We start from the raw sequence: 25,929 nt of genomic DNA, 5'->3' as shown, positions 1-25,929 counted from the left end.
GTGCTTGGGGCTCCCCTATGCAGGGGACACCCCTGTATGGTATGACACTCCTTGCATGCAGCAGCACTGCACATGGGCCAGTTCACCACATGGGCCAGGAGGCCCTGGGTACCTCACCCTGTACCTCCTATATGGTAGGTGAACACTCTATCAGTTGATCCATAGCCACTTCCCTCCCCATGGTTTCTTTATTCAAACTTTGATAAGTGCCATGCTTACAGACACATAGGCTATGAGGGGGGTGGGCCTTGTCTTTCCTCACTGCATGTCAGGGGGAACTGAGTCACAGCTTGTTAATTATTGCAAACCTAGTGAGAAGGAACCTCTAACATCTACTTTAGTCCATTGTTCTTTCCCCAATCTTGAGGATTTGGGGATGGTGATGTTCACTGTTTTGAACTGAAAGGGGCCTAGGTCCCATGGGGCAGATGGATGGAACTATCTTGTTTGTAGTTGCAGACACGTTTCGTTCCTCAGGATGGGTGTTGTCCACCATTATCTCCTTGTTAGTTGTCCTGGGTGAGTCCAAGGAACTGGTGAGTAGGTATTGCAACTCTGCTGAGATTCAGGACTCAATTGGCACATGAACGGACCAAAGATTTAAGTCTCTGAAACATATATTTATCAAGTATAGTGCTAATTATAGGTTCAAACAAAAGGGGCAGAAGAACCATGTGTAGGGAAACTATAAATGAGTTAAGACTGTTATACTGGGGAACTTAAATTCCAGAGTAAGGCCCATTGACAGGGTATCAAATTCCCGAACTTGTCTGTCCTTTTAGTATCTGGATGACTCTAGAGACTCAGGAGCCCTGCTGTTTGGGGACCTATTTACTGTAAGACTATACATTAAAAAAACTGAACTAGAAGAGTATAGAACAGGAAAGAGTGAATGATAAGTTATAATGGTAAGTATGGGATTGTGAAACTTTTGTTTCAATTTCATATGAAAATATATACACATGTATGCTTCAATTTCATATTTATAGACATAAATATATGTATTTGTTTCAAATCCCTGTGGAAAATATAGTTCTTATTGTTTACTGTGGTCAAAATGTTTGAAAAACCCTGTGTATTATGCATCCTTATTTTTTAATCTAAAACTTAAGACATAAAAACTGTACTTACCTCATTTGCATTTAGCACAGTATTGAAAGGTAGAACTAATAGCTGAGATCGTGGAACATGATTCATGGTGATTTTGTTAGGCCAAACTGGAAGCAAACCGTTGAGATACAATATGTAAAGTAAAGGTAAAATTTCTTCACAAGGTAAGTGTAAGTCCTTGTAACTGAGTAGGGGAGGCTGCTCTGACAGCGGGTCGTTGGATAAAGACCCCGAGCAGTCGGTGCTAAATAGAAAGCCCTAGGTCCTACCCAGGACTTGTTCTAAACAGTCTGTAGATGGTGCCTTAGGACTTCTGTGTTTCAGAGGTGTTCCTCGGTGATTCCGATGGTCTGGAAGTTTAGGGAACTGGAGATTGTAATGGATTTGGCTGTCGGTAAACCTCATGTTCATGAATGAGGGAGAAGTCTCCTGGAAGAGGTTTTATAAGTGTGCAAACTTTTAAAAATTTAACACTAAAACCACTGTATTTCAGAGTTCTTCTAACCAATTTTTTTTTTTTTTTTAAGGAGGTACTGGGGATTGAACCTAGGACCTCGTACATGAGAAGCAGGTTACATGAGAAGTGGTTACTTGAGCTACATCTGCCCCCTCTAGCCAATTACTTTTATCCCCCAGATTATTATTCTATAGGAATGAAACTCATGAGAAGACATGTAATTAAAGAACCATGGTGTGCAATTTCTATACAGTTAGAATGGAAGACAGACAGCAGAGCTAATTTGCTTTCCAGTCTTTCTATGTGAATTATAAATTCCTAATCCTGTTTTTCTTGGAACCCCTACTTCAGTGGAACCCCTAATGGGAACTGCATGTATTTCTCAATTACATAATACATTAGTGCCTTTGTCTCTGAGAATTACTCTATTTTAACATTTCTATGCATTTTAAAGTTAAAATTTGAATGCCCTCTACTTTCTAGGATAAAATGTTAGTATGATAAATATTAACCATGCTTATTAAGGAATATTCAGAATCTAGGTTTTTTCCCCCTCTCCCTCAAAGGTAAGATTTTACAAGGTTTAGGGGAATGAATGTATAATTTGGACAAAATACTTCCCTGAAACTAATATTACCTTATATTGTAATTATAGGATTTTAAATGCCAATGAGTTCTGTTTCCTTTGTGTAAATTTGTGAATGTAATAAAATGCTTTTGACAAGCTAATAAAATAAAACAATCTAACTTTTAATTTTCAGCTTTTTAAAGACTTTAGGAGGTAGATAACTCTATTGCCAGACTCATTTAGTGGCTTAGGAATCAGAGAATCCTGTTAAATCTTTTATTTTGTTTGAAAAATTAAAATAGCACTATTATTTTTTTTACACACAGTAAGACCAAACAAGCATAGAGAAGTATATAGAGAAATTTAAAACCACTGAAATCTATATACTCATATGAAACTACTGTTAATATTTTGGTGAATATTCTTTTGGACATCTCAGTATACACACATGCAAACACTCTCACACTGCACCCAGTTTTATATAAAAAGGTTAATGCAATGTGATATTCTATTACATATCTTTGAAGCATGGATGTTTTTCTCCTCACTTTTCTGTTGTTTCCATGTCAATAAATAGAGATGTACATCATCATTTTAAATGGTTGCATGGTGTGTACACACTGTAGTTTATCTGCTAATTTACTATTATTGACTGTTATTAGACAGTTTCTTTTTTCTTCTTCTTTTAGTTAACAACCTTGCACAATAGCCACTTTACTTTTTGTATAGTTATCTCCTTAAGATAAATACCTAGAAGTCTGACTGTGAATCCAAGGGGTAAATATTAAGGTATATTAATTGCCAAATTCCCCTCCAGATGTGTTGTCTCAGTTGACTGCCTTTAGCAAAATAATAGAGTGCCTGTTTTTATCCATTTTTCCAATACTGGATTTTGTTTTCCCTCAAAATTGGGAAATTTTAAAATTTGCATCTTGGATTATTAATGAGCTGTTTTATATGTTTTCAAGTGCTTATTGGCCATTTTCATTTCTTCTTTGGATAATTGCATCACCATCTTAGTTGGAGTGTGTTTTCTTATTGTAAGACATCTATGTATATTGAAATATTTTTATTGGGATTGCAGATTTGTTACTTGATTTTTAACTGCACATCATGGTTTTTAAACTAAACTTAATATTATTTACTTGTTTATCTTTTGGTTTTGTTATAAAATTTCTGTTACACAACTTCATCATTGTGTCATTTTGTATGCTAAACGTTTTATATTGTGGTTGAGAGCAGCCTTTGTTAACTCAGGATTGTAGAAATATATATTTTCTCACTGGTACTCTTAAACTTTAATTATTTTGCAAGATAATATTTGATCCATCTGGTATTTATTTTTGAATAAGGAGAAAGATAAGCCAATTTTGTTTTTACTCCAATTGCTATACAGTCATCACACATTGGAAATATCCAGTCTTTACTATTGATTTAAAATAATGCTTTTTTATTTTTTGTATTAAATTCCCATATATATGTATTTTTGGGATTTTTTTTATTGAACTATTTTTGAATAATTATTACTGAATTTTTTTGGGGGAGTCATATTTTTTGGTTGGATAAGTATTCTTTTATAAGTCTTTTTCAGGTTTTCCTGTCATTTTTGCATACTTACTTGATGAACTTGCAAAATCATTTTGGTCAAAATTTAAAAAAAAAACCAACCTGGGTTTTTAATTGGAGTTATATGGTAGTTACAGAATGAGGAAAAATAATATAAAAGTACTTTTATATTCGCTTTCTTTTTTGAAGAAAAAAGCTATGTTTTTAAAATCATAGATTCAGATATTCTTTTATGTGTCTTGGTGGCATTTTGTTTTTATTCTATAGGCCCTGGATATTTTAAAGATTTTTACTAGGTATTTTATAAGTTTGTTTTTGTTGCTGTGAATGGAATTATTTCCCCTCACAGTATTTTCCAATTGTGAATTGTTTTAAAATGCTATTGACTTTTGTTTATTTATTTATATCCAGACACTTTAATGGACTCTCCTTTTTTCTTCTAATTATTCTTCAGTTCATTTTAGTCTTCTAAAGTCTCACTAAGTGGTACCCAGGAGACTAAAGAAGTCTATAAAATAACTACCTTGCTGTAGGATATGACCTAAGGCTGTTAGAGAACAGAGCCTAAAATAGGACAGTTTATGGAATGTAATTTGTACTTCTAGGGGGACTGTATATGGTTCAGTTACCAACTTTGAAATGTTGTATAAGTCAGACTAAGTATACCAGAATGAGTAAAAGTGCTGTTCTTATAAAAATATCCAATATTCTGACATTGTTTTTGGTTCTCAATGTCTCAGAATTAATTTTTGTGAATATGGTATTTTTTATATGGACAGGAGAAAAGGCTATGCCTGAAGGTGTTGTTCCTGGTTCAGCAAGGAAATTGTGAAGGAATAGAAGGGAACTGGTTTCCTCAAGTACAGGCGTTTATTAGGTTGTGAGTTCTTGGCTTCTGTGTTTGTGTATGATCCCACAAACAAAATATAACTTCTCTTGCTGTAAGTGTTCTTACTTTCTCCTTTTAACATACCTACTGCTCTAACCACTCCCCATCCCAGCTCCCCTCTCCCCAGCAAGTAGATGAGGTGGTCTTACATCGCCCTCTGGTGGCCACTTGGGAAACTGTATGAACTAACCTCTCTCCCCGTTGGCGCTCAGCTCTTCGGTAACCTGAAGTTTTGGGTGGGTTAGTCTCTTAGAAGCTAGCTCTGTGCTTGGGAGTGGGCATTTTATGTCTATCGCTAATTCTTGGGAGAGGCTGCTGCCAGGGAAGCAGGGAAACGAGGAAGAAGACGGAAAGGCCACATCCACAGAGACTGTGGAGAGCAAGGTCTAGATCCAAAAAGAAGATTTACAGCAGGAAGATTTACAGCAGGAAAAACTTGGAAAGAGCCGCTGAAACAAAGTAGGAGACATTTTTTATGGAGTGTGTGCATTCAGCCTCAGGGTAGGAGCAGCTTAACTGAATTTCCAGTCAGTTCTAACACCTCTTTGCAGGTTTTCTCATTTTCCTTTAGAAAAATATTTTTTTCCCCATAATTGAAGTTTAGATAATTCACATAAGGCAAGCCCTACCTTATATCCCCGTTCCTTTTTTCTTCCCTTTTTCCTCTCTTCTTTTTAACCCCTCCCTACCTCTGTCCCCCTTTTCTCTCTAGTTTCTTTTTCTCAGCTATTTTCCTGGAAATCTCAGGAAAAGCTCTTTCTTTTTCTTCGTTTCATTCTATCAGGAAGTAAAACCAGAATCCTAATTACCATTGCAAAACATAAGGTGAGTCTGGTGGATCAGCTTTATCAAGGAAAAGGGGGCAGAGTTTGTGGTGCCACTAATGCCTGAAGTCTTTGGAAGCATTCAGATGTACCTGTAAAAATTATCACGTCTCAGTCCTGGTCAACCCTAAATGATTTTCCCCAGGTGCCTGCAGGCAGGATTTTTGTCTGTTTTATTCTTGCCACATCCCAGATGTTTAGAACAGCATGTGATATGTAGAAGGCGCTCCATCAATGTTATATATATAAAGTAGAAAATTAACAAAATGACCAGCTTTTACTTGTTTTTACTTCTGAAGTGTTCCTTAAATCCTCTTCCAAGTAAGCTAAGAGAGTTAAATATAGAGGAGAAAATAAATTTGAAAAGGTAAAAAAGTTAAATATTTGGTAAAATGTCTTCCTACATGCTCTCCCCCCATTTCTGGTCTCTTTTGCATTATAAATTTTTGATAACAGAGATAGAGAAATATTTATTTCCTATGTAGTGCTAAGCACAGAGAGGATGCTGGGTTTGCCAAGTATGTTTCAGAACGGTGCCCTTTCTTGTGCTCTCCTTCAGAACTTGAGAGACTAGGTAGGCCGTTTTTATTTTATTTTTTTTTTTGTCCTTGCTTTCTTTTTTTTTTTTATTTATTTTTTTAAAATATTTATTTATTATTATTATTTTTAATTACATTAAAAAAAATATATGAGGTCCCATTCAACCCCACCGCCCCCGCCCCCCACTCCCCCCACAGCAACACTCTCTCCCATCATCGTGATACATCCATTGCACCTGGTAAGTTCATCTCTGAGCATCACTGCACCCCATAGTCAATGGTCCACATCATAGCCCAGACTCTCTCACGTTCCATCCAGTGGGCCCTGGGGGGATCTACAGTGTCCCGTAATTGTCCGTGAAGCACTATCCAGGACAACTCCACGTCCCGAAAACGCCTCCACATCTCATCTCTTCCTCCCGTTCCCCACACCCAGCAGCCCCCATGGCTACCGTTCCCACACCCATTCCACATTTTCTCTGTGGACATTGGATTGGTTGTGTCCATTGCACACCTATGTCAAGTGAGGGCTTAGATTGCACATGGGTACTGGATGCACTCTTCCCGCTTCTAGTTGTAGACACTCTAGGCTCCATGTTGTGGTGGCTGACCTTCTTCAACTCCATGTTAGCTGAGTGGAGTAAGTCCAATAAGTCAAAGTGTAGGAGCTGAAGTCTGTTGAGGCTCTGGGCCTGGGTGTCATATTATCAGTCCAGAGATTCAAATCCCCTACATATATCTTAAACCCAGCACCAACTACAATTCTAATAAAGTAGCATGCAAGTCTCGTTTTTATTTTTTGATTACTCTTCTGACATGGCTGTTGTATATTTTCTGGGGGAAAAAAAAAACATCGCTACTTTCCATTCCCAAACCCCAGGATTTCCTAAAAAATTCACCAGTCTCTAGGATAGTAAAGAGTTACTTTCATTACACTGCAGAGGGGAGGTCAAAATGAATTAGAGCCTGGCCTGAATTAAGACATCTGAGGAGGTCAGTGCGTGTGTCATAGCGGAGTGGCAAACCTTGATTAATTCATGAGGATGTGTCTCTACACCTCACACTAGGCTTGATGTCTTTTTCCTGCTTGATTTTGGGGGTGGTGGTCATGGGAGGAGATGGGTATTTAATCTTTAGTTCATGGACTGTGGGACGCCATAAGGTATGAAGAGTGTTCGTGTCAGAGGGCTCTCAGGCCAAATCCAGGCAGTGCCTCTGGTTGACTGTGAACCTGGAATAAAATAGACAACGTCTCAGAACCTTTCTTTCCTGCAAAGTGGAAATATTGACGCTCCCCAGCTGGGCTTTTGCAAGGCCTGGAGCTCCTGGGTGGAACGCCTAGTCCCTGGCTGGCAGTACTTCCTCAGCAGATCACGGTGGTGAGTACACAAGTCACGCGCTGTCTTTCCGTTTCTCCCCTAGGTACCTCGGGATCACCAGGCCCCTCACGTACCCTGTGAGGCAGAATGGGAAATGCATGGCGAAAATGATTCTCTCTGTCTGGCTTCTTTCTGCCTCCATCACTTTACCGCCGCTCTTTGGATGGGCTCAGAACGTCAACGACGACAAAGTGTGCTTGATCAGCCAGGATTTTGGCTACACGATTTACTCCACTGCAGTGGCATTTTATATCCCCATGTCTGTCATGCTTTTCATGTACTACCAGATTTACAAGGCTGCCAGGAAGAGCGCCGCCAAACACAAGTTCCCAGGCTTCCCTCGTGTGGAGGAGCCGGAAAGCATCATCTCCCTGAACGGAATAGTGAAACTCCAGAAAGAGGTGGAAGAGTGTGCAAACCTTTCGAGACTCCTCAAACAGGAAAGGAAAAACATCTCCATCTTTAAGAGGGAACAGAAAGCAGCCACCACCTTAGGGATCATCGTTGGCGCCTTCACGGTGTGCTGGCTGCCGTTTTTCCTCCTCTCGACAGCCAGGCCCTTTATCTGTGGCACTGCCTGCAGCTGTATCCCGCTCTGGGTGGAGAGGACCTTTCTGTGGCTGGGCTATGCAAACTCTCTCATTAACCCTTTTATATATGCCTTCTTCAACCGGGACCTGAGGACCACCTACCGCAGCCTGCTCCAGTGCCAGTATCGGAATATCAACCGGAAGCTCTCAGCTGCAGGCATGCATGAAGCCCTGAAGCTTGCCGAGAGGCCTGAGAGACCTGAGTTTGTGCTGTAAGGTCATTTATCACTATTTTCCTTTTAATCCCCCACCTCCAAACCTTTTCATGGAACTTCTTCTTGAAGCATATCACAGAAAGCTTCCTGAATCAGCAGCTAGCTTATATTTTAAACAGATCAGATTTGAATTCAGTATAGTATAGGTTCCAGTTCTTGGCCCAATAAAATTCCAAAAGAATTGAATTAGAAGATGAAATTGATTTTATTTGCTGATGAAGTGCCATTGACATGATTGATGACAAGGAATGTGCTCTTTTCCATTCTTTTCCTCCTATAAATAATATCCAAATTATGTTCCCATATCCCCCAAACCCTGTAACATCATCATTTTAACTGCCATTACTTTTCCATCTAGCAAAACTTTTTTGATGACGTCATCCTTTATTGCTAAATTCTTCTACGCAGGAAGGAAGCAAATTGATCTTTCCAGTATGTAATTACATGCACACAGACTAAAAGGAAGCAGCCTGGGGAAAAGGAGAGTGGTCAGCATGGAGAGATGCAAGGATGGGGCAATGTCTTGAGAGCCACCAGAGCTTTTAAGAAGTGCTGCCGTGTTAGGAGTTGGGAACTGATGGATAGTTGTTGACTTTGTCTAGGAGGCATTGGTGACTTTCTGGGAAGCAAATTCAGTAGGATGTTGAAAAAGGATTGCCAAAGGCTGATGGTGATAGGGAAATGGAAGTTTTACATGTAACTCACATGTTAACAAATTTGGCATTGTAAAGAAGAGGGGAGAGAGACAGTGTAATAGTTAGAGTGGTCAGCTGATCAGAGGAAGTTTTGTTATAAATTTGAGGTAGAGGAGACTTCTTCATGTTTAAAAGTGAAGGGGAAGGAAACCTTGGGAGGAGAAAGGTGGAAGGTTCTGGTGAGCGAGACCAGAACTGAGTTGAATGTGAGAGAGGAGGAGGAGGAGGAGGACATCATCCTCCCTGAGCCTGGCAGGAAGGAATAGACCAGAGAGTCACGCACCATGATAGCAGAGAGGGACCTTGCCTGTCAGCTTGTCCAGTCCCTTCATTTGACGGAAGAAGTAACAGAACTGGAGGATGAGATGTCCTACAGTGAGCTATAAGCACAATGAGGTCTGGATCCCACATCATGCAAATTCTAGTTCTACACACTTTTTATATACCAAACTGCCTTTATGTGTCATAAAGGTCGCTAAGGAGATCCTTGTGCTTCCAGCAATCTCGGGGACAGGCCTGCCTTCGGAGAGTTCAAAGGTCTGGGGGAGCTGTAAGGGATTGCTCCTTATTGGCTGGATTGAGTCCAAAGTCCCCTCACGGATTACAACAGATTTTAGAGACTCCAATCCTAGGATACTCCCCCAATGTGTCTAAGAACTGCTAGGAACTCAGTCTGTCTCTGACTTAGCATTAGAAAGAAGCAGGCAGAAAATCCCAGTCAGGATAAGGGAAACCTGAGCTCATCATTTCTTACCCTAGATACTCAAAGTTTTAAGAATATAATTATGCTAATTTTTGAGCTGGATTCACAGGCATTCATTTTTTTCATTATATACACTCTTTTATACATATGAAATTGTTCACAGTAAAAAGCTATTTTTTTTTTTTGAAGTCTACAACGATAGGTTCTTGAATATGTACTCTGAATAACCTAAAACCCCAGGGATTTTTCTAGGCTTATAAGAACCTTATTGAATTGACTACTAGTATTGCCCAGATTCTGAAATCCTTCAGAGAAAGAGCTATGTCTTAGTCCGATTTCTATTGAAGTATCTAATATAGTGCCTGGAACATAATAGATAATAAATAAACATAATAATACCTGCTAACAATTATTGAGTTGTGGACATACTATACATGGTGCTACCCATAAAATGAGTGCCTCTACCACCCCCAATTTGCAGAAGAGTAAGTTGAGGTTCAGGGACATGAAGTAACTTACCTAAAATCACACAGCCCTACTACATGGCAGATGCCAAAGCATGTGCTTTTGGCCCTTATGAAATAATATTTTTCAAATGATCTGTAGTTGGTGGAGAGCTGCTGAAAGTGTTTGAACTGAGGATTGGGCCATCAGCTCTCCAAAAATGCAACTCAAAACCTGTTATTCTCGGTGATTTGCATTTATTAGACTTAATGCAATATGGGAGGACACCACCTTGACAGAGTCTTAGTTTTTTCGAAGATGGAGGAAGTAAGGAAAGAATTCTGATAGGGTTTTAGGGCTTGGACTGGGTGATTTTCAAGGTGGGGAACTGGTGAGGTTTGGGCAGAGTTTATGGCATGGCGTTGGTACAGTAAGGTGTGAGGACCTTGAAGCAAGTATTAATGAGCAAACTATTAGTCTTGATAAGTAAGCTATTTTAGTTGGTGTACTATCTTCTAGAAGCTACTATTTCCTGGAACAAGTAGCTGGTTTATTTTACCTGGCCCCAGAATTGTTTAGCACAGGAACAGGAAAGTATGTTGGTTTCAGTTCTCAGGAGTAACATGCTGAGAGGACCGTCTCTCTGGCAGTAATGAGAAGAGCAGATAAAAGTGAAATCCTAGGGATAAGGAATCTGGTGAACAGCCAATATAGAAACTAAGAAAGAATGGAGGAGATCCTGAATTAGAAAATATCACTATGTTTGTATGCCTCCTACCAGTCAAAGAACTTAAGAATAATTTTATGTATTATTTTAGCTAATAATTCACATACATCATAAGTTCCCAAAATGCTATTTTTTTCTTATGTAACTCAACCAAATTTTCCAGTTTAAAGTAATAATCCACATTCGTTGAAGGTTTACTGCCAGACACTATACTGAGGACTTTATGCAAATTATATCACTTATTCCTCAAAACTTTGTGATTAGTTGGTTTTCTTCATCTCCATTCTGAAGGTGGCAAAACAAAGGCTTAGAGAGGTCAAATAACTTTCCCAGAGTCATACAGATAATGATATAACTGGATTTGAACTCAGGAAGTCTGTGTTCAAAAATGCTTTTAGCTTCTGTGCTGCTGTGCTTAAAATAAAAGCAAGTCAGCTAACATAAAGTCCAAGGATATTAACCTTCAGCTAGTATGGAGGCCTGGATATTGTTTTTCCTGTTAGTATAAGGCAGGGGTCAGCAGTCTACTACTGTGAAATATTCAGCTCTGCTTTTACAGCAAGAAAGCAGTCCTAGACATAAGTAATCAAGTGGGTTTGGCTGTGTTACAATAAAACTTTACTTATAAAAGCAGGCAGCCAACTGGATTTGGCCCACATGCTGAAGTTTGCCATCCCCTGACCAAAGGAACGACTATTCTTTTATTACATCTGTCTTTGTTTGAATTTCTAGTTATAGATTATTAAAATCATTTAGGATGATTGGTCTAAAAATATCTGTCATACCTGTCAACTCTAGGAAATTTCTAATGATAGAGCTATTCTGGGGATTTGGCATAATTGCTATTATTTTTCAAATTCTCTACCAGGTAGTTTCCTAGTTAGTTCCAATATTGGAAGCCTTGCTTTTCAATTCTTACTTATAATTGTGCCATATATCAAGGATGCTGGAAACACATGGCTTCTTTCCTGTTTTTGTGCATATATATATACATCTATTGGATAGACCCTACGTAAACACACATATACACACATGCACATTTACCCTCTTTGTATTATAAGAACAAAGGAAGGGTGGAGAAAGGAAAAATTATGTGATTCAAAGGAGAGGAAAATAACTCAGAGTTTACCCTAACCTGATCAGGGAAGACTTCCTGAAGGAGAGGGGTTTCTGTATGCCCATAAATCAGAGCAGAAATGGTGCTTCAAGTGAAAGGAACATTTTATTTAGAGGCACTATTTTGGGAGCATGTGCAGAAGATGATAAGAAGATCAGTCTGGCAGAAGCTGAGTGTTTGTATAAGGGAAGAGTTAGAAATCAGCACGGAAAGGCAGAATGAGTTTAAATTATGGAGGATCATCCACATTAGCCCCAGGAATTTGGACTTTTAGTACGGATAAGTGGTTCTCAAGCAGGGGTGATTTTGCCTCCCAGGGGACATTTGGAGATCTTTTGGTTGTTACAATGTGGGTGGAGAGGGTTGCTATTGGCAACTACTGGGTAGAGGCCAGGGTGCTACTAAACATCCTACAATAAACCCGTCAACCTCCCACAACAAAGATTTATTTAGCCCCAAATGTCAGCAATGCTAAAGTGGAGAAACCATGGTATAGACAGTAGGAAGTCATTGAATGAGTATCTGTAAGTGGGGAGTAGAATCATCAAAATGGTGATGACTGATTCATTGACACTGTGGAGTGCATCAGAAGGTAGAGGCTGGATGTAAAGAGACTCTTCATTGGTTGGTTTATTCAAGAAACATTTGCGAGTTATCATGTACAAGCCTTGCACCAGGCATGGTAGGTGTACTGGTCAGCCAAAAGGCTGCTGATGCAAAATACCAGAAATCAGTTGGTTTTTTTAAAGGGTATTTATTTGGGGTAGAAGCTTACAGTTACCAGGCCATTAAGCATAAATTACTTCCCTCACCAACGCCTGTTGCCATGTTTTGGAGCAAGATGGCTGCCAACGTCTGCCAGGGTTCAGGCTTCCTGGGTTCCTCTCTTCCTGGGGCTGATTTCTCTCTAGACTCAGCTCCTCTGTTTTCTCCACAAGGTCAGCTGTGGACTCTCAGGTGACCGGCTCCCTCTCTCTCCTTGGGGGTCAATTCTCTCTGGGCTCAGCTGCTCTGCTATGCTTACTCCCTGGGGCTCCATGTCTTTACTTCCCCAGGCTCCACATCAAAATGCCAGCATCAAAACTCCAACGAACTCTTCTGCTCTGCTGTGTAGTTTTATTTGTGAGTCCCCATCACCAAGGGGGTGGGGACTCGACGTTCTACTGATGTGGCCCAATCCAAGCCCTAGTCGTAATTTAATCATGCCCAGGTACAGACTGATTTACAAACATAATCCAATATCTATTTTTGGAATTCATAAATAATGCCAAACTGCCACAGAAGGGGAGAGAAAGATAAATAGAGTCCTTGCCTCTGGACGCTCACAGTCCAGTGGCTGGGGTGAGAGTAGAGGGCTGGTAAAGACTAGCAACCAGAATGATACCCCACATGGTCCACTCTCTGCACAGATGCCTGGAAGTAAACACAAGTGTGAAAACCCCAAACAACTCACAGCTCTACCGGAGTCTCTGGAAGAATGACAAAAGGTTATAATTCATGGCTCACAGCGTGATTTAGGATCCTTGTTTTCCCCCTATATCTCTCTCTAGCTCTTGTGGCCACCCTGAAGATTCTGAGCATCTCCCTTTAATTTTGTAGCCCTTTTCTCCTACCTCACCTGCTTGGGTTCTGATCCTTTTTATTTTTGTTCTTTGCTTTGCTTTCTTAGATCTAATTTTTCTCCTAGATAATAGTTTTCTTCCTATTATTCCAGTGTAAACAATTTATTAGACTGTGTTGCTACTTTCAAATATTTACTCAATTCTACCCATTTTCTTGATCAGCATAACAAGAGGCCCATGTGGTCAAGGAGGGACTTGGAAGTCTTCCTTGGGATAGAGGAGCAAATAGAAGGGAGAACACTAACCGATCATTTTTAAAAATTTTATTGAAGTATATCATTCATACATGAGCATACCTAAACAATAAGTATATAGTAATCATGAACTTACAAAACAAATGTGCATATCATCATATAGGCCTCCCCGTACATCACCCCCCCCCACCACCTTGCATTGTTGTGAAACATTTCTTACAGACTATGAAAGAGCATCGTCCAAATATTACTAACTGTAGCCCATATCTTACATTTGATATATACTGGTCATTTTAATTCACCACTATAAGCTGTAATCTTTGTCACTTTTTCACAAGTGTTCAAATACTGCCCATAGGAAAACAGATGCAATAATGTATTATAAGCAGGGATTTTCTTTTTAGTTTGATGACTTTTCTTATGTATTTGTATTGAATTGTCATACATTATTTTTAAGTATCGTGTTTTGGTGACTTTTGTTCTTTGATACCTTTACTATGAGGAAAATTTTAAAGCAGTTTCTCAAACACTTTCCATATGAAAGAATTTCCTGAAATTGTTTTGAAGTAGCTCTTCCTTTCTTTCTTGCTTCTTCTCCCTGGTATTGTCTTTCTCTTCAGGGAGCCCCTTGTGATCCTTGTCCATTGCAGTGGTGCTTAGAGCAGAGCCCTGGCTGACTAACCTTGGTTTCTGCTGTGAATTCTGTAAATATGCTTCTCCAGGGTTTGTGCTGAAGCTTTGGAGTTCAGGGTGATTCTGCCCTTTCTTGTTGGGAACCAGTGATTAAACACACACATACATATACACACATACACAATGGCTCCTAGTGGAAATTGGGAGGAATCATCAAGGCTGCAGAAACTGGGTATCTGTGATAGGATGCAACTTAAAGACAGAAGCAAGCAACCCAAATTTGCTATTCCATAGACTATGTCTTCCCCATAATGGTATTTCCCTCAGCATCAACTCGCTAGGCTCCAGCAATTCCATTTTTATGAAATTATCAAATAGTAATGCTAATAGTCTATTTGCTTAATGCTTTGCAGTTGCACATACTTAAGTTTTACAATATCTCTTGGAATAGAAAAGGCAGGTGTGTGCCCTCTTTTGTTTTTTCTTATACATACATTTCTTATATGTTCTCGTATATATGTATTTGTTTTCTTTTTAAAGATTTTATTTCTCTCCCCTCCCCCCCTCCCACCCACCATTGTCTGCTCTCTGTGTCCATTTGCTGTGTGTTCTTCTGTGTCTGCTTGCATTCTTGTTAGGAAGCACTGGGAAACTGTGTCTCTTTTTGTTGCATCATCTTGCTGAGTTGGCTCTCTGTGTGTGCAGCACCACTCTTGGGCGGGCTGTGCTTTTTTCACACGGGGTGGCTCTCCTTGTGGGGCACACTCCTTGGGTGTGGGGCTCCCCTACACAGGGGACACCCCTGCATGGTACTGTACTACTTGCGTGTGGGCCAGCTCTGTGCATGAGTCAGCTCACCACATGGGCTATGAGGCCCTGGGTACCAAACCCTAGACCTCCTATATGGTTGGCGGATACTCTCTCAGTTGAGCCACATCTGCTTCCCTATATGTTTTCTTAGTAAGCTATGAATGCACTAAGCACAAAGTAAAATTGAAAAGTATGGAGGGATATACAAGAAAAATAAGCCTCAGGGAGAATTCTTAGGAACAGATTATCCATGATGGGAATCATGAAGGAGGTAGTATTTGAGGTGGGTCTTGAAGAAAGAGTAGGATTTAAAAATTGTTTTAAAATATATTTTTTTAAGGTTTTAAACAATTGTTTTGTGTGCTATCTGCTTTCTGTTTCTTTTTTATTTTTATTTATTTATTTATTTAATTCCCCCCCTCCCCTGGTTGTCTGTTCTCGGTGTCTTTTTGCTGCGTCTTGTTTCTTTGTCTGCTTCTGTTGTCGTCAGTGGCACGGGAAGTGTGGGCGGCGCCATTCCTGGGCAGGCCGCACTTTCTTTTCACGCTGGGCGCTTCTCCTCACGGGCGCACTCCTTACGCGTGGGGCTCCCCTACGCAGGGGACACCCTTGAGTGGCACGGCATTCCTTGCACAGCCCCACTACGCAGGGGACACCCTTGAGTGGCATGGCATTCCTTGCGCGCATCAGCACTGCACATGGGCCAGCTCCATATGGGTCTAGGAGGCCCGGGGTTTGAACCGCGGACCTCCCATGTGGTAGACAGACGCCCTAACCACTGGGCCAAGTCCGTTTCCCTGCTTTCTGTTTCTGTTCATGGTGTGCTCTCTGTGTCTGCTTGTCTTCTTTTTAGGAGGTACCAGGAACCAAACTCAGGACCTCCTATGTGGGAGGGAGGTGCCCAATCACTTGAGCCACATCTGCTCCCTGCTTGTTGCATCTCTCATTGTGTTTCCTCATTGTGTCTCTCATTGTGTCATCTCATTGTGTCATCTTGTTGAGTCAGCTTGCCATACCAGCCCATTGCATCAGCTCGCTGTCTTGTCGTCATCTTTAGGAGGCACTGGGAATTGAAACTGGGACCTCCCATGTGGTAGGTGGGCACCCAATTTGCTTGATACACATCTGTTTCCCAAGAGCAGAATTTTAACAAGAAGGCTTGGCAGGGGTGGGGTGGGGTTGGTCAAAGCAGAGGGTTCCGATGTGGACAGAAGTGGACAAGGAGGGTGAGACACATCATTACAGTCCTGGCAAGCAGGGTGGGCTGGGGTCAGCTTGGAGGGCCAGTGAGCAATGAAGGCTTTTGAGCAGGAGTGTGATCAAACCCAGACTGCGGTGTGAATGGTGTGTCAGAGGAGTTCATAGGAGGGGATGGGAGGTGAGGTAGGAGACCTGTGTAAAAGCGAGGTCTCTGGTCAGGAGGGCTGCTATGGGGAAGGTGCTGTTGAGAATGCTGCAGAGGCCAAGGATGGCTGAGACATTTGAGAGTTGACTTGCAGGTAGATGACGAGGGCAAGGGGGACTCAGATGGAGCTGTGGCTTGAGGCCTAGAGCTCAGTGCAGTTGCTGAGCTGATGCCAGCAAAGCAGCGCCAAGCTCTGTGCTGAGAAGGTCCAGGCCAGGAATAGGAATTGGTGGGGCATCCTCTGGGACACAGCCTGATTCTAGTCCCCACTCCCCGCTACCCAAGGTGGAGGCCTGGCTCTTGTCCTTAGGTGCTGCTGTGTGAGGCTCAGGGGCAAAGCAAGGGACTGTGTCTTATGGAGAAATTGATTCTGTCAACAAGAAAACCCATCTGTTGAGCCACCCATACAAAAGGCCAGGCCAAGAGGAAGAAGTCAGATGGGGATGGTTGGGAAGGACTGAAGCTGGGGTAGCCAAGTGAGGGTGGCACTTAAGTGGGGTGGGGAGGCGGGGAGGCAGAACACAGTTGCAGGACCCGGAACCCCACCCCAACCTAAGCACATGGATGGGGTTTGGTACATTGAGGCCTGTTTTGGGGGCAGAGTTAGGGGATGGTGGCTTTACACCAGGAGGAAGAGACTTTTTCTCAGCTGTTGGCCAAGACTTCTCATGGCTCATGCCATTCTCAGAATCTGGGAGAGAGGAAGTGACGGAGGTAGGGTTTTCTGGTTTCTGTACACACATCTTACGATAATTCAGCTTCCTAGACTGGGAGGGCAGGACGCCTCATTATTAGTCATCAGTGTTCCTTTCAAGTGGGGCAAATGCAGTAGGATTTTGTAAGCCATTTTTGGGAGTAAAGCCGTTTTGGATTACAGCTGTATTAGCACAGTGAATTTTGAAGTGGATTATATAGGGCCGATTTGCAAATGTGGTAAGGTGTTGGCAACTTGTAGAAGTTATGAAATTTATGGAAAGGGCCACAGCACTTTTTCTTTCCCTTTAGAGATGCTCATAACTCCTTATAAGCTACAAATGATTCAAATTATTGTATGCTGTAAAACTTAAATCTACCCACCCCAAAACAAAGACTCCTGTTTACAGTTCTGCTAAATCATATTCTTGTCTCTCTCTCTCTTATAGACAAAACTCTGACTACAGTAGAAAAAAAAGTCATGATTCATGATGAAAAGGAGAATAATGGAGACAAACTAAGCAAGGCAAGACAGAGGTGGAAACAGAATGAATTCATTTGCTGAGACTGCAGATTGGAATGTGGCTTCTGTCTTCTCTTGGGATGGTTAAAACGCGACAAACAGGGTGATCTGTTGTACAAAGTATCTTACAAGGGGAAGCAGTGACTTCTCCTTTTTTCTGTGGATCAGTGCTATTGTGTGCAAATGAAAATAGTTGTCCATTTAAGACAGCCAGATCATCTCAGCAATAAGCACACTAACAGAACTGCGTTCCCAAAGGAAACAGTTTCTAGTGCTTTGCAGTATGTCCAAGTCCATGCAAGTGGAAGAAAGTTCCAATGCGCACTTCCCATGCTTCTGATTCTAGGCGTTGTGGTAAATATTCAGGAATCATTCATGAGACAGAATGCATTTTGTTGTATGACAGAAGGGTGTTTACCCAAGCAAACTGCAGTAAGCATAGTGTTGAATATGTTGCATGTCCATGTTGGAAAACAGAATCCAGTCATCAGCTAATACAAATGATGTCCCAGAGCAGCGTTTCTTTAAAGCTTCTGTCAAATAGTTTGGCTTTTCTGCAGGCCCCCTGTGACTTCCCCACCAATGTACTCTCTTTGGTTAACTCCGTTATTGTTATGGTATAACTCAGGAACAGATCTCAGGATGGAGGGAATCATAAACGCTAAATAAAGGTTTTTCTTGCCGTGCTCACACTTCTGATGAGGGATTCTGGGAGGTGAGGGGATTCCTTCTGTGAGGATTTTTACCTGGGGGAGGAGCAAGTGTTGTCTAACCACATGGTATATTAGCACCATTATTACCACAGACCTTTTGCGTATTATTTTACACAAGGGTGCAAAGGGTCCATGGTTGCGTGTTATTTGGAAGGAAGTATGGGAGTAGTGGGTGTCCTTGAAAGGTTGTGTTGCTCCTGGAGGTCAAGCATAAACATGTTAATTCTCATTGAGCAGCAGACCCGAGATTGCCTGGGCCATTATTGGGAAGCGCAGCAAAATGCAATTCTGACTCTTCTACCAAATTTGTTTTTGTATTTCTCTGTATCTTAAATCCAATGTGTGCCTGGAAAATTCTGATTTGTTTTTGTTTTCCCCCCAAAGTTGGTGGACATTAAGTTCAGGGCAGGTAACTAAACAGAAAAGTTCCCTTTGTTTATAGTATTTTTTTTTTTTAAGATGGTATGATGTAATAAGTATGAGCTAAAGAGATCAAAAAAGAAGAGAATTTTTAGGGCAAAAAATGAACACAAACTTTAATTTGGTAAAAGAGAACTGAAAGAAAATATTATTTTCCTACAATAAATGAAGCAGTTCTCTCACAGGATAACACGGGATTCCAGCATGGACTGTGGACTTATTCTCACTTTCATTGTCATTGTTTCTCACCAGACACAGGGAAGGGTCTGCCTTTCCTGAAAGTACAAACTCCTGAACCATAGATTTGCTAAAGTGACTGTATATACTTATATTCATAATTTAAATGATTAATTATGGTCAGATAAATGTTGTTAAATTTGAAAATGTTTTATTACATTACATCAAATAAAGTTTATTTGTAGCTGTAATAAAGCAACTTAAGTAATGATTTTTAATTAAAGTTCTTATGTCATAAATGCCCCTGTATGTAGAATGGCAGAAAAGGCAAGTTTTATATATTTTCTAAAAATCTTAATGGGTAGCTAAGACAGTTCTGTACTTTATGGCATTTTACCTTGGGGGTTCATCTATGTCATAACCTTTTTTGTTTGTTTAAGAAATGGCCTTTCATTCCTTGACTTGATTGATGAACATTTATAGGGCTCCTGCTACATTCCGCTCTGTAGGTGTCAAAGAACGAGGATGGGTAAGGCACAGTCCCAACTTTTAAGGAGTCTGCCAGCAGGTGGAAGGCAGGCCTATCTCAGATTGTTGTGGTATAGTTTAGTGAGGGTTGGGCAGCATGTTTCTTTCCTATACTTCTAAGACGGGAGATTGTGGTTAATTGCATTGATTCATGTTCTTAAGTATGTTTGTTTAATTTTTAAATTCAGGTCTTTGTTATTCAGATTGTCTCTCTATCCTTGCCTGACTTAAATGCTTGATATTGAACTCTGCTTCATTCTGGCTGCAGAGGTCGGACTTCAGCTGTACACTGTGCTTTAAACGTACGGTGGCCAAGTGAAAAGAAAAGGTAGAAGATGGGAAGGAATGAGAAAAATATCAAACATTAATTAATACTGTTTCATGTATAATGTCTTTTCTTGTCTGCTCCAAAGGTTCAGCTTTTATTTTAACTAAGAGTTGGGAAAATAGCTGAAGTAAACACTGTACATATATTTTATGATTATTCAAGCAAGAATGACTGCTATGACTAATCTCTCTTTTCTAAGTATCAGCTGTCATCTCTGGCCAGACTGTGTACTGGGAAATGATGTTTGGGAAGTAAAGTCCTCGCGAGAGATTAGTGTTTAGGTTTATTCTGCAAATATTAAACAGGAAGCACTCATAGAGCTCCTCAGTTTCTTGGAAGCTCTTTCATAATTCTTAAGGCATTTATCATGGTGTCATGTGCTTGAGATTCATATATATGTATTTAATAATCATTTTCAGTCATTTTTATTAGGTTCATTTATTGCAGGCATGAGACCAACAATAGAACATGGAGGCAATTATTTCATCTAGTTTATGCTAAAGTAATAATGGTCTGAATTGCCATTTGGAATGTTGGGAGTTTTCCTCTCAGCATTTTGATTGGTGACTGAGCCCTTGATTTAATGGATATAAATGTTTACAAATCTTGGATTTTTTAAAAGCAGTCCGTGCTCCTTCCTATCTCAGAAAGTTCACGCATGCTTTCCCCTTCTGTGCGTATGCTTTTCCTGCCCCCAGTATTTATTTAATGTACATCTTTGTCACTTTTCAGTTATTCTTCAAGGGCTGGGACCAGGTCTGTTTTGCTCACCACCATATGCCCAGTACCTATCCCTATGCTTGGAACATATAGAGTGGGCATGTAATAACTATTTATTAAAGGGAAGGAAGCGAGGAAGGAGGGAAGGGAAGATCAGAGTTGGCTTGCACCCTTTTTAGTTTTCAGATAAGAAAATCCTGTAGGTCCATAGTGAACAAGTGGCATGCCTAGTGAATAGGGAGGGGAGAAGGACCTGGAATTAAGCTCTTCTGCTTGCAGCTCAGGTCAGGCCCTCCATTTGTGGTACTGCTTCTTTTGCACGAGCTACTCAGATCAGGAGAGGAACTTTTCATAATTTTCTGCACTAGTGGAGCAGAGCTGTGTATGTGTTATGGCCCATATGTTGAAACTTGTTTATCTGTAGCTAGCCAGATGGTCCCTAAGAGCACACAAAGAAGCCGTTTGGAAACTTTCAGCAGGTCAGTGCATTTTGAAAGCATTCAGTAATGCAGATTGTGATGTCATTACTTACTCTAAGCAGTGTATATCAGAAAAGGAATACCTTGTTAGATATTACTTGTGAAACATGAAGACTTTGAGAACCAAACTCAGGGGATCTAGTTCCCAGAGATGGAAATTTATTTAATTGGATCTCTCTTTAAACTCGCTTTGTGTACAGTTGCCCCAAGGAGGGAAAGTAATTTCTTGACTTAAACCACTTTGCTTTTTAAGCTCTTGCTTAAAACCCCAAAAACCCTGAACAAAAAAAACCCTGCTTTTGCATTGCAAGCAACAGCGATGTGATGTGATCATCAATAAAAATGTGAAGCAAAATTTCTCATGACTAATCAGAAACAGAAAGTGAGAGGTTGACTAGACTTACAGAAAATACTGTGTTGGGTCATTGGCATTTTAAAAAAAGCTGAGTTGAATGAATTAAGACATCTTCTAACTGTGATATCTTTAAGAGTGTATTCAAAACTGGAACATTTATGCTCAGAGATTATGGAAAGAAATGAAGATAATGGACAAGAAATTTTCAAGAAGTATTATAAAGAAATGAAACACCAATCCAGGTTTCCTTGTCTAAGAAATTCATTAATTCAATTATTCAATGTGTCAGACACTGCCCTAAACACTAGAACCTAGTGGTAAGACAGAAATGATCTCCATTCTTTTAACGCTAAGTCTAGAGAGGAAACTGAGTGCTATGTAAGTGATTATATAATAAGATGTGATGTGTATTATGATAAAACAAGCAAGAGATTCAGAAAGAAATGTGTGCATCAAATATTGATATAAATATTAACTTTCAGTCCCTGTGCTGTGAAGAAAAGAAGTGGTAATCCAAAATACCAGATGGTAAGAAATATCTGGAATTAATCTTTGATGTATATTATGTAATATTATTTGTGCCACACTAAGTTTCTTAATTACATTTTGATTGAGGTGTTATTAAAATGCTCTTTATTCTTTAAATCCACATGGTATGATTGGGGAAGATGTGGTTCAGAGCTACACTGAAAGGTAACATAAAAGTTTGTTATGGATAATTCACAAAATGATAAACTACCCATAGGAAAATGCGATATAACTTAACCCACAGAGAATCAAAGCTAGATAATCTCATGGATGATCTAATACAACCCCCTATTGCTTTGCCGTGGAGAAAATGCTGAACTATAGCCACGTTTTGTCTGAATTTGTTTAAAGGAATTTGGTATAGTGCAGTGGTTTGCAAATTATTTTTGGTGAAAAACTACCCCCCACCCCTGTCTGCCACATTGCTATGTGTTTGAAAAATAAAGTAAAATGAATTAAAAGAAAAGTGAAATGGAAAAAATGAACCTGAAATATAAGGTCATTTTTAAAATTAGGTTTAACAGACATGAAATTATATTTCAATAAATATGATCAGAACAACCATGGAAAAAAACATGTTTTCCAAACCCAGAAAAAAAGAAATGAATTACAAAAACTGGCCACTGTTCCCTGAATGTGTACCATTACTCAATTAGCAAAAGCCTACCTTTACCAGGTGAGAAAAACTGTGGCACGATCATTACATATGCAGGACACTAAGTTTACAAGTACTTACATGCATGCTGTGATGAGCGTGATTTAGGGAGGGTATTGTTCTAGGGAGGGTGAGGACACCGTGCATCTGAGAAGTCAACCTGGGATAATACTGGTGCAGAGAAGCTACCTGACTCAGCTTGAATCAGAACCTTTAAACAACTGGAACTTTTTTCCCCCTGTCTTTACTCTTTAATATCCACAATGCCAGAATGTGGACCCAAAAGCATTGAAAGGTATTTAATTTAAAAATGATTGTTATATTAAAACTAAATTGTTCTTAAAAAGACAAGGAAAGAGACTTTTTGGACAAAGGTGTGCAACAGAGTTTGAAAGAAAAATTTAATATCCAGTGATGATGTCTCTTAAGCCTAGTGTTTTCCAGACTTCACTCTGAGTAAGAATTATGTAGGAGCTTGTTGAATATGAAGATTTCTGGGCCTCATTCCCAGAGATTCTGATTCATTATGTCCTGGGGTGGCATGGAGAGTGAAGAGGGATTTTTACCAGCCTACCAGGTGATTCTGGTACAGCTTGAGCTAGATTCCAGATGTTGAGAATGGCTCTTCTTAAATATGATGGCACATCATCTAGCCAATGCGTGACATTATTGTGGAAAAGCATGACCTTTGTAAATAATATCCAAGTCATCTATGTATGGCTATAGAATCTTGTCAGAGAACTACAGATCATTCTCACAAATCACATCCCCTTTAGTACTCTGCACACTAACTTGGTACCAAAATTCCAGCAAACTTCTGGAGGAAAATAATCCACAGAGTACCTTAGGTAGTTTGCAAACATGGTTAAATGTGTACAGATGCTTATGTGTATACACAGAACTGACTAATCCCTGTGTTACTGGGTGGTTCCTCACATTAACTAATTAATATTGGCAGTAGTACAGGGTCACCTGAGAATCAACACATCACAGTTCTATCCCCATGGCTAAGCAGTGGTTCAAATGTTTGCTAACAAATCAGAGTAGGTATTAGTCCTCAAGTGTGGGATGTTGATGTTGACCAAGATCCATAATTAAACCATTTGTGTGTGTGTGTGTCAAATGGCAATGATTAACAACTCACATTTTTTTAGTATTTACCTACTTTTAACAGCTATTATGATAGTTCTCACAACAACCCTACAAGGTTGTTATTATCTCTGTTTTATAAATGAAAGAAGAGGACTTAAAGAACCCTGATCATTAACTTGGAAGTGGAAAAGCTTAGCTATCCAAAGCTGATGTGTACTTTCCATTGCATCCTCCCTTCCATTTCACAAGATGCCTCTCAGTGGTTCCTGAATGTTGGTTTTGTGGGTCTGGAAATCTGCATTTGAACTCTGAGGGGACACTCTTGGATTTTCAAATACCTCCTGTCTTACATTAAGGACTTCAAAGCACTCTATTCTGGGTTAAATCCCAATTTGAAGGAAGCAAAGGTTGTGATTCCTTCTTCCGCTTCCTATTGGTTGCAGGTTCCTAGTATCCCAGTGCTTTCTCCTGGTTCTGTACCACAGCCTGCCCTATAATGTGTACCATTCTATAGCTCCCTCATTTTAAGTTTTCTGTCCTGGGTCCCAGTCTCCCAGTCTTCTGCTGTCTCCTAACAATTAGCCAAGTAAACAACTAGATTAGCTCACTTGAAGCAGTGTTCTATTTTACAAGGCACATAGTTACTTTGAAACAAGCAACTTCTTGAATCAATGTCTGAACTGGAGGGAGTGTTGATGGAAATTTTAGACTGTGTGACAAGGTGGTGGTGGAGATTGTGGTTCAAATCCTACCTTGAGCAGTCCCTGCATTGACTAGGGTTCGGTAAACCTTACACTTGTTTAATTACTTATGCACTTCCCAGGGGGTTCTGCAGCTCTTATCCAAATCAGTCTACATGACTTGGACCAGGTCTCTTTTCTGCCAACAATTGGAGCAGAAAACTGAGGGAATTTCCTAGGTTTTTAAAGCAAAAGTGAATGTGGGTAATTAGGTAACAGCTGAGATTTTGCCTGGGTAATTTGGTTAACTGCCTCTGGATCCTGGTCTTCATGAAGATCTACTTCTGTGAGAAGCTTCTGATGTTCTCCCAGCCCAAGAGAGCTAGCAATTCCAGTGAAGAATGTTTAGAGTCATTCTCATTAACCCATCAGCTTCCTAGGAAATGTTAGAATATATTTTGGAAGTGGAGATAAAATTAACACCTGAAACTATTTTGGGTGTATGAATCAAAGATTATGCTTCATACTGCTTATTTTCTTGGCTCTTAGAAATTTAATTACAGCAGGCTTTTAAATATTGACTTAATTTCTTTGTAAAATATTAAAATATTTGCTTAATTAAATCAATTGAGGGGAAATTTGGCCCAATTCTCATTCATCCACATTTGGATCATATAAAGCACAGAGTTTTGGATGAAAACCATCCCTTAAATATTATAACAGGATTCTAGTTATCATTTTGTCATATTTGCTTCTGTGTTTTTTTTTTTTATGAAAGATAATTTTAAATAGACAGTAGGGACCTCTTCTGAATCCTTTATTAAAGGGTTCAGTTCTCTAAACTCTGTGTTTCAGTTACTTCATCTGCTAAACAGAGAAAATATCAAGTGCCTCATGGGTTTGCTGGGAGGATTAAATGAGTGAAAATCTAAAGAACTGAGGGCAGAACCTGACACACTGATGCCCAGTAGATGTCACTGCGATTGCCATTACCCCTCCTCTATCCCATTCTCCTCCTCTTGCCCTGAGGCTGGTGCTTCCTCAAGTTGCTATATATCACTTCCGTCAATGTTTGTATGCTTTTACTACACAATATTTTGTGTATTTAAAAATTTTACATAACTGTTGTCATACTGTGTGCATCCTTTTGGAACCTGTTTTTATTTGATTGGTTGTTTTTTTCTTTCTTTCCTCAATGCTAAGTTTTTGAGATCACTCTATCTTGGGAGATACAGACCTAGTGCAGCCATTTTAATTCCCTATAATATATTTTTAACTGAATACGCTGAGATTTATGCACCTGTTTTCCCCTCATGGACATTTAGTTTATTTCCAGTTTTCATAATGATAACGAATGCTGTTATAAGCATTGTAGATGTAGGAATTTCTTTGATATGGGGCCTCCCAGCCCTCTTCATGAGGGTCACTGCCAGATGCCACTGGTGCTGTACCCTGAGGCTTCTCTGAGGGCTGAAAAGGTCAGTAGCTTGGGCCACAATCTTAACGTATGTAGACATTTAGTGCAGCCTCTTGGGAAGCTGTGTTCCAGGG

The 25,929-nt window shown here is 40.0% G+C and overlaps 1 protein-coding gene across 2 annotated transcripts in view; it reads left to right on the top strand.

The window, feature by feature from the left end:
- The window catches only part of HTR7 (5-hydroxytryptamine receptor 7), a 115,873-nt gene extending 93,319 nt beyond the window's left edge, over positions 1-22,554 (top strand). Inside the window, exons 2-3 of one of the 2 annotated variants that reach the window (XM_071215759.1) lie at positions 7,376-8,139; positions 17,630-22,554. In XM_071215759.1, the coding sequence (XP_071071860.1) occupies positions 7,376-8,138 (763 nt within the window). In that variant the 3' untranslated portion in view covers position 8,139; positions 17,630-22,554. The remainder of the gene's footprint in view (positions 1-7,375; positions 8,140-17,629) is intronic. The other variant, XM_004449982.5, reaches the window with a different exon arrangement.
- The last annotated feature ends 3,375 nt before the right edge of the window (positions 22,555-25,929 follow it).

This window comes from Dasypus novemcinctus, chromosome 6 (assembly GCF_030445035.2).
Source record: "Dasypus novemcinctus isolate mDasNov1 chromosome 6, mDasNov1.1.hap2, whole genome shotgun sequence".
Classification (NCBI taxonomy): Eukaryota; Metazoa; Chordata; class Mammalia; order Cingulata; family Dasypodidae; genus Dasypus; species Dasypus novemcinctus.
The sequence above is the reverse complement of the archived record's forward strand: the minus strand, read 5'-3'. Positions and strand labels throughout refer to the sequence as shown.